Source organism: Aulonocara sp. 'chitande type north' Nkhata Bay, linkage group LG2, assembly GCF_057382095.1.
Source record: "Aulonocara sp. 'chitande type north' Nkhata Bay isolate Kocher_YH1m ecotype deep benthic linkage group LG2, A_spYH_male_GT1.1, whole genome shotgun sequence".
NCBI classification, from domain to species: domain Eukaryota; kingdom Metazoa; phylum Chordata; class Actinopteri; order Cichliformes; family Cichlidae; genus Aulonocara; species Aulonocara sp. 'chitande type north' Nkhata Bay.
Window position 1 is genome coordinate 20,387,299 of NC_141345.1, and position 14,564 is coordinate 20,401,862.

At 38.6% G+C, this 14,564-nt stretch overlaps 1 protein-coding gene across 2 annotated transcripts; it reads right to left on the minus strand.

The window, feature by feature from the left end:
• Positions 1-336: 336 nt before the first annotated feature.
• Positions 337-7,064, minus strand: LOC147337687 (sterile alpha motif domain-containing protein 3-like). 2 transcript variants are annotated; one of them, XM_086308116.1, is made up of 9 exons: positions 6,575-7,063; positions 5,443-5,638; positions 5,115-5,273; positions 4,869-4,956; positions 4,518-4,673; positions 3,853-4,059; positions 3,418-3,589; positions 3,233-3,312; positions 337-3,128 (listed from the first exon to the last, which is right to left on the minus strand). In XM_086308116.1, exons 1-9 carry the CDS (start codon positions 6,843-6,845, stop codon positions 2,832-2,834), a joined length of 1,626 nt encoding a protein of 541 aa, XP_086164242.1. In that variant the 5' UTR covers positions 6,846-7,063; the 3' UTR covers positions 337-2,831. The 2 variants fall into 2 exon arrangements, with proteins under 2 accessions (XP_086164242.1, XP_086164250.1); XM_086308124.1 differs by lacking the exon at positions 4,518-4,673 and having other exon boundaries at positions 6,575-7,064.
• Between the last annotated feature and the right edge of the window lie 7,500 nt (positions 7,065-14,564).

The window sequence follows — 14,564 nt, forward strand, 5'->3', positions numbered from 1 at the left end:
TTTAAATTCATTACAGGCTCAACTCCAAAAACTTTTTTTCCTTTTTTCACACTCAGAAATTAAAGTACAGAAATGTACCTATAGGGGTACAATGGCTTGTCACTGGGGTGGTACCCTCTAAGGTACCGTTCTGTACCCTAAACTGTGGGTACTGATTTGTACCCTTGTAATTTGTACCTTTTACACGTCAAACCTGTACTTTAAAGGGCAAAGTTGTACCCTTAGTATAAAATACAAAAAAGAACCCTTAAAAGGAGTACAAAAATGTCTTTCTAAAGGTTCAGTATCTACACACAGATTTCCTATATTTTTCCTCTCAGGATTTGAAAAATTGAAGATACAAAGTCAAAAATACTTGTCACATTTATTACCTTCTTAAATACATTGCTTAACTGTTACATACAAACTGTTATCAACAGAGTATGTGTCATAAGCTGCAACATCAATTTCCTGTCCAGGTTTTAGCAACGTCCATTCACTATCAACTCTAACACTGTATGAATGAAAATGGTTGTCATATAACAGAGGAATGAGAATTTTTCCACAAAAGACCCACATTGTGTCAATATTAAATATGTACTTAATTTGCCAGAACAGAGGAATCTTCTCTGAAAGCAGTACATCAATGACAAACACATCTCTTACACAGTATTTGACACTGTTCACAATTACTTCTGACACACGCTGGAAAGCTTTCTTAGCACTATCAACTTCAGAAAAGCCACAATAGACTGTCAGTGCTTGTTGCAGTTCCAGTGGTAATGACAAAAATGGTGTAGTCACACTTTTTCCAAAAACATTTTCAAATTCACCAAGTAAACTTTTGTTAGAAAACTCCCAGCACTGTCTGAACTGATGTCTGTTGCTCAAAGTTGTAGCAATGTTCATAAAATTTCTACAATTGCGGGACAACGTTTTGAAATACTGGTGCTTACTTTCAAATCTCATACACCATAACAAACGTAGAGGGCCGAACATTTCAATCAGTCTTGCATAGTGGATTAAATAATGACACTTTGGTGTAATTACATCCCCAAATACACTTTTCAGTTTTGTGAGAAACTCATGGACAAGCAACTTCAACAATAAAATATTCTCTTTTCGCACTTTTTTAGCCATTACAATCTCTGTTATTTCACGACATAGAAGAAAAACATGCCAATATTTACAATTAGGTGGCACACGGTCTGCCATCAGAAATGGCAGCAATCTGAACAGGCACCACTTTTGAGATGCTGATCCAACAATACCAACACTCTGAAGTCTCTCTGATAACTGTACTGGTTTGTTTGTTTTGTCATTCTGACCGATGGGCATTTTTTGCAATTCTTCATTGATCTCTCTAATTGTAATATGCTTCTCAGTGTGGGCTTTACAAATCACTAGTTTCATAACTAGAGGAACTACACCTTCCAACAGATCATGCATTACATCAGGTGGTAAAGCTTGCGTAACACTGAAATAACTCAGTCTGTCAAAAGGACATGAACTATTTACACCATATATTGTTTTATCATCCGGAAATTCTTGGATTCGTGCAAGATGATACTGGTGAACCTCTGATGTTCTTAAAACAAAGCTTTCTTCCTCAAAGGATTGTTTCATATCTTCATAAGAAGCCATGCAATACCGACAAATTCTACCAGTGTTAAATGACATAGAAAAACCACCAATCATGTGAGCTGATAAATTATCACAAGATAAAGTTGCAAGAGCAGCATGAATAGTGTGTTCAGTTTTATCAATGGTAAAAGTAAAGCCATCAGTGGAAAGTTTTTCCAAATCATCAAGCAAAGGTTTAAGGATAACATGCCAACCACACCGCTTAACGAAAGAATAGCGTACCAATAACGCTAGATGAATGTGCCTCTGCTGAGAAGTGTACCTTTTGTCCAAATTGCCTACAGTGTAATAAAATGCACTAAGTTTGTGTTTGGATCGTTTAGATCCTAGAGGATTAAGTACTTCAAATTCATCCTCATAAAAATGGAGTCGCAGTGCATTTGGGTTATCCTTGAAGAATTGATGATGTCTGAAGATTTCTCCATCAGAGTAATCTGTTAGAAATTCATCAGTTTCCAAATTGCCACTTGAAAAAATGTGATCTTGTATGTCTTCATGAGAAAGATAATTTTTTAGCACCTTATCAACAGGCACATATGAATACGAGCCAACTGTATGACCCACAGAGTCTCTTAATTTGCAATGAACAGGCTCTGTCATGTTGAGCTTTGATTTGCAATGTTCTTTGACCAAATAAGGAGATCGAATAGCTGTTGAAGCCTTCTCAAAAAATTCATTTGAATGCAGGACATTTTTAAGCTCTGGACACAAAGACACATCAAGACCCATTTTCTCTAAATGATATGCTATAAAAGCATCGTAGTTCTCCTTGAAAAAACACATCAGAAAATTTACATCTTCCACAATTTCTTCCTGAACAGAGACTGGTAAAGAATTTTTCTCTCTGCACTTAAGAATGAACTTGAAAAGATTGTCTCTGAAATTTATCAAAAATTCATCCCAGGATGGAGGGGTTTCAATATTTTCAGTCATGTCATTTGCAAATTCATTTGGGTGTGGACTGACTACCTCCTGCTCATTTTCATCTAAGTCTTTATGGGGACACAACACCTGTTCTCTGTGTTTCCTATACACATGTCGTCTGAAAGATTCATATTTTTTGAAGGAAGAACAGCAGTCACTGAGTCCACAGGTTATATCAAAATTGGCATCATGGGAATGAATAAGTCCTATGTGCTGAATAAGCTTTGTCAAACTAAAGGTTCTTCTGCCACATTTGGAGCACTGATATGGCTGAGGCATGGTGGTCAATACAGAAGATTTATTTGTCTGGTGACTGTGATTGGCAGAGGCCGGTCCTCACCCTCATCTATTTTCACAATGTACTTTTGGAGAAAAATCAGGGTGTTCTTCAGATGTTTTGGATAAGCAAGGTTGAAGACAAAATACAAGCAGAAAGAAGAGATGATTCCTTCAAAAATACACGAGCTTCTGCACACTTCACTGCCATCCAACTTCACAATGTTTGGAGCGCTTCTGGAGAACACTGGTTTCCAGTCTTCATGAAGTAGCTGCACAGTTGGATAGGGGGTTTTCGGATGAACCTTTGAAGTCAAAAGAGAAGGTAGAGGAAAGCAATATCTTAGTCTCTTAACAAAAGATACATTTGTTTTCCTTTTATATAGACTAAATATTTTAATACACACACCTCTCCAAGTATGACAAAGAGATCCAGTTTCTCCTTGAAGACGTATGGCAGGAATAAAAGTGCAGCCCTTGTGTCAAGATCTGCCAAAAAAAACCAAAAACAACACAAGATCACCCATGCATTTTATCTGGCATTTCCAGTTACCTATAAAAATTATATAAAATGGAAGCCTTGAAAGCAAATACCTGGTAGGTCATCAGTGAGAGCCTCCTCTCTTGCATCAAGGTAGAGCTGGTAGAGTGGGGTTTTCCCTCGTGTAACGTCAATCACCTTTGCTGCAACACATGAGAGCCCTTCACGAAATCGCTGGCTTACATTACCCGTTGTTGGTTGGATCCACCCGAGTTCGTTGCACAGCTACAAGTAAAAAATTAATTTTCAGTACAAAATAACAGTGTATGAAAATGAAATAATCTAAAGTTGATATTAATTATGTATGGTGCTGCATAATTATTTTTTTATAGAATTTAACAACAATACTGTAAGAAGTTACATGAACATACAAAAAAAGGAAAGAGGGACAGATGAAGAAAGCAAGGTCAAGGGCAAATAAAATTTACTACTATAAACATGTTAAATGTGACAGCTATTTCCAAGTTCAGTTCAGCTTTCTGACTTACACCAGTAGGCATCCCTAAGAAGGGGTACTTCTTCAACACATCCTCCACAGGCATACCATCTGCAATTTCTTTTTGCCGCCAAGCAAACGTTTGCTGCATACGGTTATGAACCACCATGGTATCTGGTTGCATCTTCTGATATTGGCACTGTAAGACCTTTAAGTGGGCGTCGATGGATAATAAATCCTCTCCTTGGACGCATGGTCCCTTGAAAGAAAGCAAGAGTGAGAAGAGAAAGTCAAAACAGATTAGAAACCCAACATAAGACTAAATATACAATTAGAGCTGACACGATCTGTGCATCACAAAGAACTCGTATCGTTTAAAGTTAACCGATACCATGAACCAATATTTAAAATATGGAAACTCTGAAATAATTTCACATAAAATCTTAATTGTTAACTTGAAATTTTAGTTTTGGAGTCATATTTAAAATGTTGTTTTTTTTTAAATCTAGTTCACCCTCTTTTAGCACCTTCTAATTAATAATATTTTGTGAGGTAGAAGTATTAGCACTGGTACTTTGTATTAGCAAGTGCTCTAATCCAAGTATTGGTATAGTTTTGGTTTGAAAAAAGGGGTACAGTTGCATCCCTAATCCTTAGTTTTAGATGTAATAACAGAGGCAAGAACATTTTATAGCTCAAGATGTCCCTCACACCAACCTGACAAACATTTCTCTGACTTGTTCGTTGACATTTATTAGGCTGCCCTCTCCTCGTAGAACCAAACTTCTCCTTACAACGCCTCACTGCCTCACTGTCGACTAGTGGTGCCCGCTCTGATTTGAATTTACGTCTCAAAGACATATGCCATGTGTGCTTGTTGAACAGAAACATAAGTTACTGTAAAAACAATCTACACAAAATACACCCAACAAAGAATCAGTAAACATACTTCATACAAACCTACTGAGAGGCTACAGATTGTCTTACTAACAAAACAAGATTGAAAAAAGCTTCACTTTTACTTTGTAATCTTGAAGGAACCTTATGCAAATTTTAAATTTAACTTACATAACCATTTCCCTCACGATCCTTGAGGAAAGGATACTTCATTACCAGCGTCTTCACAGCTTGCACATATTCAGAATTTGTAGGATACCTGTAATATCAGAAGAAACATAAGTGTTAGAGCAACTGCTGACAAACAAACTTTATCAAGTGTCAGTTATTGTTTCTTAGTAATGTAGCGTTTATTTTCAATATGACAGATTCAGCTTTTTCTAAAGCAACAAGCTAACATTACCCTGATTAACTTACATAGTATACTGTGCCACAGCTTCATATAGAACTCTGATTATTGTGTGCCTGTCCCTTGGATTTTTATGGCACGGTTCTTTGTTGTCCAGTTTTAGTTGCAGATTTTTGGGAAATCTTGGAATTTCAAAAGAGGCTGGCAGTCTCAAAGTATTTTCATTGCTGTGAAAACAGTTAAATGTTTGTTTTTATTGCATGAATTGAAGTATAAAACACTACAGTAACAATACATATGGTAGGAAAAATGATCATATTAACTAAATCCTAAAAGTGCATAATGGCCAACATGTATGTTTCAGACATACTAACTTCATTATAAATAAGAAAATACCTTATTGAAGTTGACGAAGTAGATGGTTGCCAGTCTTCTGGAGAGACAGTCTGTAGAGTCAGCGTCACTGAAGATTCCTTCATCCTTGACACAAATTGGTTGAATTTAACCTGCTTTTTGAAGGATCCTTGGAAAAGGTATGCAACCATAGTCTCAGTAAGACCGCAGTCAACTGTGTCACCATCAACCTCATTGTCTGCAAGATAAATGGTAGTACAAACTCTAAATTCCATGTAAGAATATTTAACACCACATTTTTACATGGGTAAAAACCGTATATCACACACATTAAAACCTTTTGTACAACTTCTTTCAGTTCAAAGAAATATTCATTAAAAAAATCAGTAAATTAAATAAAATAAACCAAATTTTTAGAGTGAATCCTCTTGATATGCAAAGTTTTCATTTTTAAATTTAGATGTTTGTTTGGGACTACTGGACACAGGAGAGCAGAGTCTGAGCATGCTTTTGTGCCCTTTCAAGTTTGGAAGAAAAAAAAAAAAGACTAGAATGCTGTAATTTGTTAATATTCACTACTAAGGTGACTCCTTTCTCCAGATTTCCGACAGTTTCTGCCGTCTGTTCTTTCAGACCGATTACTTATAGCGATAACACCCGGAGGACCGTATTACAAGCTCAGATTACATGCTGAAAAAGTTCCCACATTGCTGAAAACGGGACTATCAAACCCCAGCTGCGACACCCTTGTTATATTTTAAACAAGTGCGGCGTCAAGATATTTCCTTTAAACGCCGCCCATGTGTGTTAATGGCCTTGGAGTGGATGTAAAAACGTGATTTTATTAAACCATTAATACACTAACGGTAAACTGCATTCAGCTACCAGGGAATCAAATTTCGCGCCGTTCCGCTGCGCAGGGGTTACCGAACCCATAGACTGTGGCCGAACCACATATATAAGTTCAAACTTATACAAATACTATGTGTACACATTTTTCATTTTTCAGAACTGTGACCTCAACTTTACACATGAAACGTTTGTAAAAACGTTTGTAAAAAGACATAATTTGAGCTAAGAGAGTGCCGAAACTAGCTAAATTGCTAATATACGTTAAGCTAGGCTAAACCAATAATTAGTAATTACGCTACATTTTTCTTTAAATAAAACTTACCTCTGAAACGCTGAGCTTCAGCTTCGGTGACATCTAAGCCCCACTCTTGTATTTTTGTTAAGAGTTCCTCGGTTGAAAGTGAACAGAGCACACCAGGACTTGCAAGTTCGTAATCCATCTCCGTCCGTTGATAAAACAAAATGGCACCTGCTGCATTTAAAGAAAGTTCTAGAATCCACCAGCTATTCGTTGAGTTTCTTCTTCTACTTTTTGTTTGATGTTGTGAGGATGGGCTCAACTCGCACTCCGAGGGTGCTTTTTTGCAATTCATCCAAATACTTATACTTAAAAAAAAAAACGCTCTCTTAAAAAAATGTTTAAATGCATTTTTACTTTTTTTTCTTTCAAATAAATTCGTTGTTCTTAAAGCAGCTTAAAAATAAGGGGGGTTCAGGGAATACAAAAACAACAACAGCAATGAAAATAATAAAAAATAAAATAAAAACACTAAAATATATGCTTAAATCAATACAGTTGCAAATAAATTACTGTCAAAAAGAATTAAAAAAAAACCTCTAATCAAAAAGAGCTTAATCAACCTGTACTTTATCTTTTGAAAGAATGGGTACAAATAAGTACTTTTCACAATTAAGGAACATGTATGTACCTTTCAGACGCTAAAAAAGGTACAGATAGTTCCCCCGAGGTCCAATATTTGTCCTTAGACTGTATTAATGTCATTTTTGTACCTTGGGGCACAGTAATGTACTCCTTCCGTACCCCTATTTCTGACTGTGTTGCATCATGTAAGATTCATACTTTTAACTAGTCATGACTTACAGTACACATCCCAAAATTAGATTCCAACTTCTTTTGCTTATCTTTAGTTAGCTTTTAGTTTCAGAATCTGAATTAAAAACAAACAAGCAAACAAAAAAAACTTCATTAGTTAAAATGTCAAAAGAGATGATGTCACACTGCTGGAAAATTATGCAAAAAAAAAAAAAAAGATTTTGTAAGTGCTTGACTGGCTTCTGTAGCTAAACCGGACTGATAGTCCATTGCAGCTTGTAAGGAATTTTGATGTCAATCGTCTTTTTTATTTAGTTAATGGTAGTTTTCACTGAAACATCAGGTGCTTAGTGAAAAGTTGGAACAGAAGAGGTCTGGATCATCCCTCTCTGTGCAGTGTCATCTTGATGGCTGAAAGTGAAAGTCAGTTCCTGATTTGATTGTGCTGTTCACAGTTCAAGATACAACACTAAATATTAAGGTGGTGGATAAATTTTTATCCTCACTGCAGTGTTACGACCCAGTCTAGGGGTACAGGAACGCAACATAAGTTTGAAAAGACTGCCCCGCCCTGGTCCCCAAAACCATACACAGAGGGAAAACCAATTTCTTAGTGAACGGTGGTTTATTTTTCTACACTGCAAAAATGAAGCTCCGGGGTGAACGAAGGCCAAAATAACAAACTAAACAAGCTAAGTCAGGAGGAGGTGCTATCTAAAACCCTATGTGAAATCAAACATCAAACAAAAGACAAGCGCTACACCTAACTGAAATAAACAGGAGAAAACAGTGCAAGGAAAAACAATAAGGCAGCTCACCCCTTCTGTTCCAGTGCTATTTACAATGTGCTATTTACAATGAAAACTAATGTACACACTATATACAGAACTGAGAAAAGTCGCAAAAATCACAGGCACAAAAGTCACAGGTTTTGGAGGCCAGGGTCAGGTCTGCTGCTGCTGTCAGTGGCTGCCCCGGGACAACTGCTGGTGATGGATTTTGAATGCGACCACATGATCAGCGGACCAATCGGCAGCCGTCAGCTCATCTAATCCGGGGCCTGCAAAGACTTAAAGACACAGACAAAAACAGCCACCAAAACAGATTATGGACAGGGCCATAACAGCAGATAAAAAAATAATATAGCCGAGGCAGAGACATGTAGACTGGGGGGCCTTGAAAATTGCACCCTGCTTGTACTAATGAATAGTGTTATAACAGCATATTAGTACCAAGTACCATCACAGTTTGTGCAGTCTGTGTTTTCAAAAATGTTAAATTTATGGGAAGAATATCAAGCTATGGAGTATCCTATTGTCTTATACAGGGAGTGCAGAATTATTAGACAAGTTGTATTTTTGAGGAATAATTTTATTATTGAACAACAACCATGTTCTCAATGATCCCAAAAAACTCATTAATATCAACGCTGAATGTTTTTGGAAGTAGTTTTTAGTTTTAGCTATTTTAGGGGGATATCAACTTAACAAAAAACAAATATATACCCATTTCAATTATTTATTTTTACCAGTGAAACCAATATAACATCTCCACATTCACAAATATACATTTCTGACATTCAAAAACAAAACAAAAACAAATCAGCGACCAATATAGCCACCTTTCTTTGCAAGGACACTCAAAAGCCTGCCATCCATGGATTCTGTCAGTGTTTTGATCTGTTCACCATCAACATTGCGTGCAGCAGCAACCACAGCCTCCCAGACACTGTTCAGAGAGGTGTACTGTTTTCCCTCCTTGTAAATCTCACATTTGATGATGGACCACAGGTTCTCAATGGGGTTCAGATCAGGTGAACAAGGAGGCCATGTCATTAGTTTTTCTTCTTTTATACCCTTTCTTGCCAGCCACGCTGTGGAGTACTTGGACGCGTGTGATGGAGCATTGTCCTGCATGAAAATCATGTTTTTCTTGAAGGATGCAGACTTCTTCCTGTACCACTGCTTGAAGAAGGTGTCTTCCAGAAACTGGCAGTAGGACTGGGAGTTGAGCTTGACTCCATCCTCAACCCGAAAAGGCCCCACAAGCTCATCTTTGATGATACCAGCCCAAACCAGTACTCCACCTCCACCTTGCTGGCGTCTGAGTCGGACTGGAGCTTTCTGCCCTTTACCAATCCAGCCATGGGCCCATCCATCTGGCCCATCAAGACTCACTCTCATTTCATCAGTCCATAAAACCTTAGAAAAACCAGTCTTGAGATATTTCTTGGCCCAGTCTTGACGTTTCAGCTTGTGTATCTTGTTCAGTGGTGGTCGTCTTTCAGCCTTTCTTACCTTGGCCATGTCTCTGAGTATTGCACACCTTGTGCTTTTGGGCACTCCAGTGATGTTGCAGCTCTGAAATATGGCCAAACTGGTGGCAAGTGGCATCTTGGCAGCTGCACGCTTGACTTTTCTCAGTTCATGGGCAGTTATTTTGCGCCTTGGTTTTTCCACACGCTTCTTGCGACCCTGTTGACTATTTTGAATGAAACGCTTGATTGTTCGATGATCACGCTTCAGAAACTTTGCAATTTTGAGACTGCTGCATCCCTCTGCAAGATATCTCACTATTTTTGACTTTTCTGAGCCTGTCAAGTCCTTCTTTTGACCCATTTTGCCAAAGGAAAGGATGTTGCCTAATAATTATGCACAGCTGATATAGGGTGTTGATGTCATTAGACCACACCCCTTCTCATTACAGAGATGCACATCACCTAATATGCTTAATTGGTAGTAGGCTTTCAAGCCTATACAGCTTGGAGTAAGACAACATGCATGAAGAGGATGATGTGGACAAAATACTCATTTGCCTAATAATTCTGCACTCCCTGTATGTATGGAGCAGCTTTAACATTAGGATTCAACGTTAATTTTTACTTTTATCAACAGAAAAACAACTATCGATATTTTTGGTGAAAAAATCACTACAACAGCAATTTTTTCCTACTGGTTGTTCAAGTAGACGGCCTTTATGTTAGAGTTACGTTACAGTGCACTTACCAAACTGATGATAAATTCAAGACACTTTACTTCCACTATAATGTGCATCATCATGAAATAATTCTAATTTCAAGTCAGTTTGAATGCCAATATTTCTCCATGTAAGATGTGAATAAATTAAAAGTGCATGTCTACTGGAGTCAGTGTTTGTTATGACAGATGGGTGCATCTTCCAATTTTAAATGTCCGTCTGTACTTAAATTTTTATCAGTCTTTCTAAAGTCCATTTAAAATGTATTTTTAATAGGCAAGCTTGCTCTGCAGAGCACCCTTAGAATTTGCAACAAGACAAACGAAAAATGAAAGCTAAAATAAAATGTTCTCATTTATTTCATAGTGTCTTGTCTTATTAGCATCAAGTTAAGAATTTCCTTAGTGGCTGCAGCTCATATTAACCTGATAGGATAATATGAGGCAGGGAGTCATCACAGAGTCTTCAAGAAGATCTGTCTGAGGGCTGAGGAGAAGTGAAGAGGGTATCTGGTAGGTGAGCACCCAGTGGAAGCAACCATGAGCATGAAGTGGCCCGCTGACCTTCATTAACGCGTGTCAGCGAGCTATGCCAAGCAGCGTGCTGTGTGCTTGTGCCTGTTTGCCCACACACTGGGCGAAGACGGGGATAAATTGCATGGAAGAAAGAGATAAGGTTGTTATTAGGCCTGTTAAAATTAGAGATGGACCGATCCGATATTACGTATCGGTATCGGTCCGATACTGACCTAAATTACTGGATCGGATATCGGAGAAAAATAAAAAATGTAATCCGATCCATTAAATATCACGAAAGCACCTCACAAAACTTGCAACACGCTGTAACTCACCTCAGAACGTTAGCACGTCGGAGCAGTATGCATCACGTGATAGAGCGGCTGTGGCATGCGGGACCTGTCGGTGGTCTGGATAGCATTTGGAGCTTCGCTAGCAACCCGGCATTTCATCTCCGACAAAGTTATCCCGAGAGAAGTAAAGCAAGTGTGTAAGTCCATCTCTGAATGTTTGTAAAGCATTCCTGCATTAAGCTTAACAAACGATATATGGAGCGACTGCCTCTTCTTGCTGCTACTTCAATCATGAAACTGCTTAACGATCAGCTGATCGGCTTTTCTGTCGCGAGTCCGTCTCTCTGGTTTGTTTTTGGCCCACTTTGCACCAGAAAGAGGAAACCAGCGGCTGAACAACAGCAGCACGTTTAAGCTTGATCAGCTGTTGTTAGAATTTATTTATTATTACTTTCTACTCGAGGATCTTTTTCTACGTAGCTGACGCTGGTAACTGTGCAGGGGCGGATCTAGCAAAGTTTAGCCAGGGGGGCCGATAGGGCATTAACAGGGAAAAGGGGGCACAAAGACATACTTTTCTTTCTTATTCTCATTTAAAATGTCTAGCTTTTAATAAATAATTATCTGACACCCAAAGTTTTAATTTGATGCAAAATAAATAGAAGTCCATTATTGTATATAGTAACTATTAAGTCTAATATATATACCCTAGTAAGCTATAGTACTTTTTCCTTTGGGAAGGTACCATCTGTGCAGTCTGCAATTTTGTTGAAGAAAGATGTTGAATCTATTTAATATTTCTTGAAAAATAATTGATTTCTGTGCATTTTTTTCACACTGCATCAAATTAAGGTTGGTTACGTCGATTAAGCATCATGAGGTGGAGCGTGAGGGGTGGTTCCCTATTTTTTATTTATTTATTTTTGTTGTTGCTGGGAGTTGGAACCCTATTAGTTAGGCTGCTTAATATTTATGCTAAGTACTCTTTAAAATACCAGAATAGGGAGGATGGTGTAGGTCTAAGTTTATTAGATTGATCAGTATTGCTGAACTATGAAATATTTTTTTTTTGCATACAGGTATAACAGAATAGCTTTAGTGTAGTTGTTGTTTTAAACTTGAGTATGATCTTATACAAAATGCAGCAAGATATTTAAAAAAAACAGTTTTGTTGATTAAAAAACACTATATCGGATTCATATCGGTATCGGCAGATATCCAAATTTATGATATCGGTATCGGTATCGGACATAAAAAAGTGGTATCGTGCCATCTCTAGTTAAAATCAAAAGCGGGAAACAGAAGAAGAGCGCACAAGGAGGAGGGAAGATTAAAGACTAACCAAGGCAAACACATTTCATACAAAGAAGAAGTGACAGGTCTACCAGCTGCTTCATTAGAAGGTGAGGTAAATGGGCTGATGAAACAATAAGACATTTTCAGTGTCAGACCATTTGAACACTACGCGAGAGTCTTCATGAAGGTGTCATCATGTACAACCACACAAAAGACATAAATGAGAGAAGAAAAACTTTGTTCTCTGTACTGTCAAGCATAGCAGTCGTAAATGGAGAGGTGTATGCGTGACTGTGAGTGTGTGTCTACTTTGACCCCAGAGATTCCCCTGAAGCAATGAGGTGTGGGTACAAATCAAACTTCATTAGATTCACAAGCAGTGAGCCCTTTGGTGTGCCAAAGAGGCAGAACAGAGGAGAACTTAACCATGGAAAAACAGTTTCTATTTAAATGTCACTTTTCCATTATTCAGCGCTGGGCCTCTTCACCGTGATAGAAAATAAAAATCTAATGTAAAAGCAGGACATCAGAACCTGGAGGTAGTGTCATGGTCCGTGGTCCTGTGTCTGTGGAATGCGTGATGCTCGGGTAGCCACACCCCCGGGCTGGGCCATCACCAGCACACCTGCTCTCCATCCCGGTGATGACACGGAGATCCACTTAATCCGGCGCTGACGGATGCTCCACGCCAGTCCGTAGTCATCCCCACAGTGGTAACCAGACTTCCACGAAAAGTGTGCATTCTCTTCTGCTTGGAACTTTGTTTAACCTGCCTACTTCTGTCCAGGTTTCTACTCGGCGTCTGCTACCTGCCTGTCCTCCGGCTCAACTGGATCTCGCGGTGCTCACCTGGCCCACTCGCCATTCCACGGACTTCCTGCCCCCACGGACTGCCACACTTCCCTCCCGAGCTCCCACGGTTCCGTTCTATCGTAAGCCCCTACTCTAACTCAGTCCTGATATGTTCTCCCCGCTTCCTGGCTCCCTAGTAATCATCTCCCCTTTCTATTGCAGCCCCCCGCCGTCCCGATCCCGGCTTCCTCGTGTCATTGTTTCCCCGGATTTTTAGTTTCTGTTTTGCTCTCTACTTTCCCCGGGTCGCCTTTCGTTGTTTTAATAAAGTGTCTTTTTGTTAGCTCGGAGTCTGCGCCTGGATCCTTTCGTGCCCGCGCACCACGGCGCATGACAGGTAGTTAACATTTACCTCAAATTGATACTCTGCTGCGCTTACACACTAGTGTTTAGTAGGTGTTGGTGTGTTTAGCATCACTACTATTGCTGGCCCATTAGTGTTCTAATAACTGTGCCAGGAAGTGACCCAGCACAACCTTATAATAATTTTTTTGAAAATTTATAACCATTACATAAATACTTCACTTAAAATCCCTAAAACCAAGCACTGATGCCAGGCAACACAAATAAAAAGCAGTACAACAATGAAAAAGGACTTTTATTAAAACAGTGATGCAGCACAGCTTGAAATGTCAACTGGCATGCAGAAATGATCTTCCACAACTGAATATCATTAAATTCAAGCATACATACTGCATATGTAAGGTAAGTCAAAACACTAAGTAAAGACTGATGCCACCTGTTACCAGGATTGATTGGCTCCTTTAATTGGCCTCTTTAAAATCCAATCGCAATTAATTAAAGTTAGCAACAAAACAAATTAAAACAACAGAATAAAAGCAGCTGTTAAGGCAAACATTTATTAATACCCGGCAACAAAAGCAGCCGTTTAAAACAACGTCAAATGCACTAAATCAACAGTAAAATTAAAAATGAAAATAAGGCTGGCAAAGCAACAGAAGCACACTTCAGTGATCAAAATGAGTGTTTGGCTCAGTCCCCAGGCACATTTCAATTAAATATCAAAGTTAAATACAAGGTTTACCTGGCTGCAAACAAAATAAACAATGCCACAGGTCAGGTTCTGAATTCTGACCCAAAAATCAAACACCTGCATGCTAACCTGTCTGTTTATAGAGGCTAGCACATGCAAAGACAATTTTTAACCAATACTAAGAACAAACTTACGAAAAGACCGTGCAGTCACGGTGGGGCAACCAGGTGGAAGAAGAAGGCTTGTTGTATTTATCCCTGTGCAACAGGCTAATCTCAGTTGAGCCTAACCCAGGTTGGTTAGTGTCACATGGAAAGTATAACTGTAGAGTT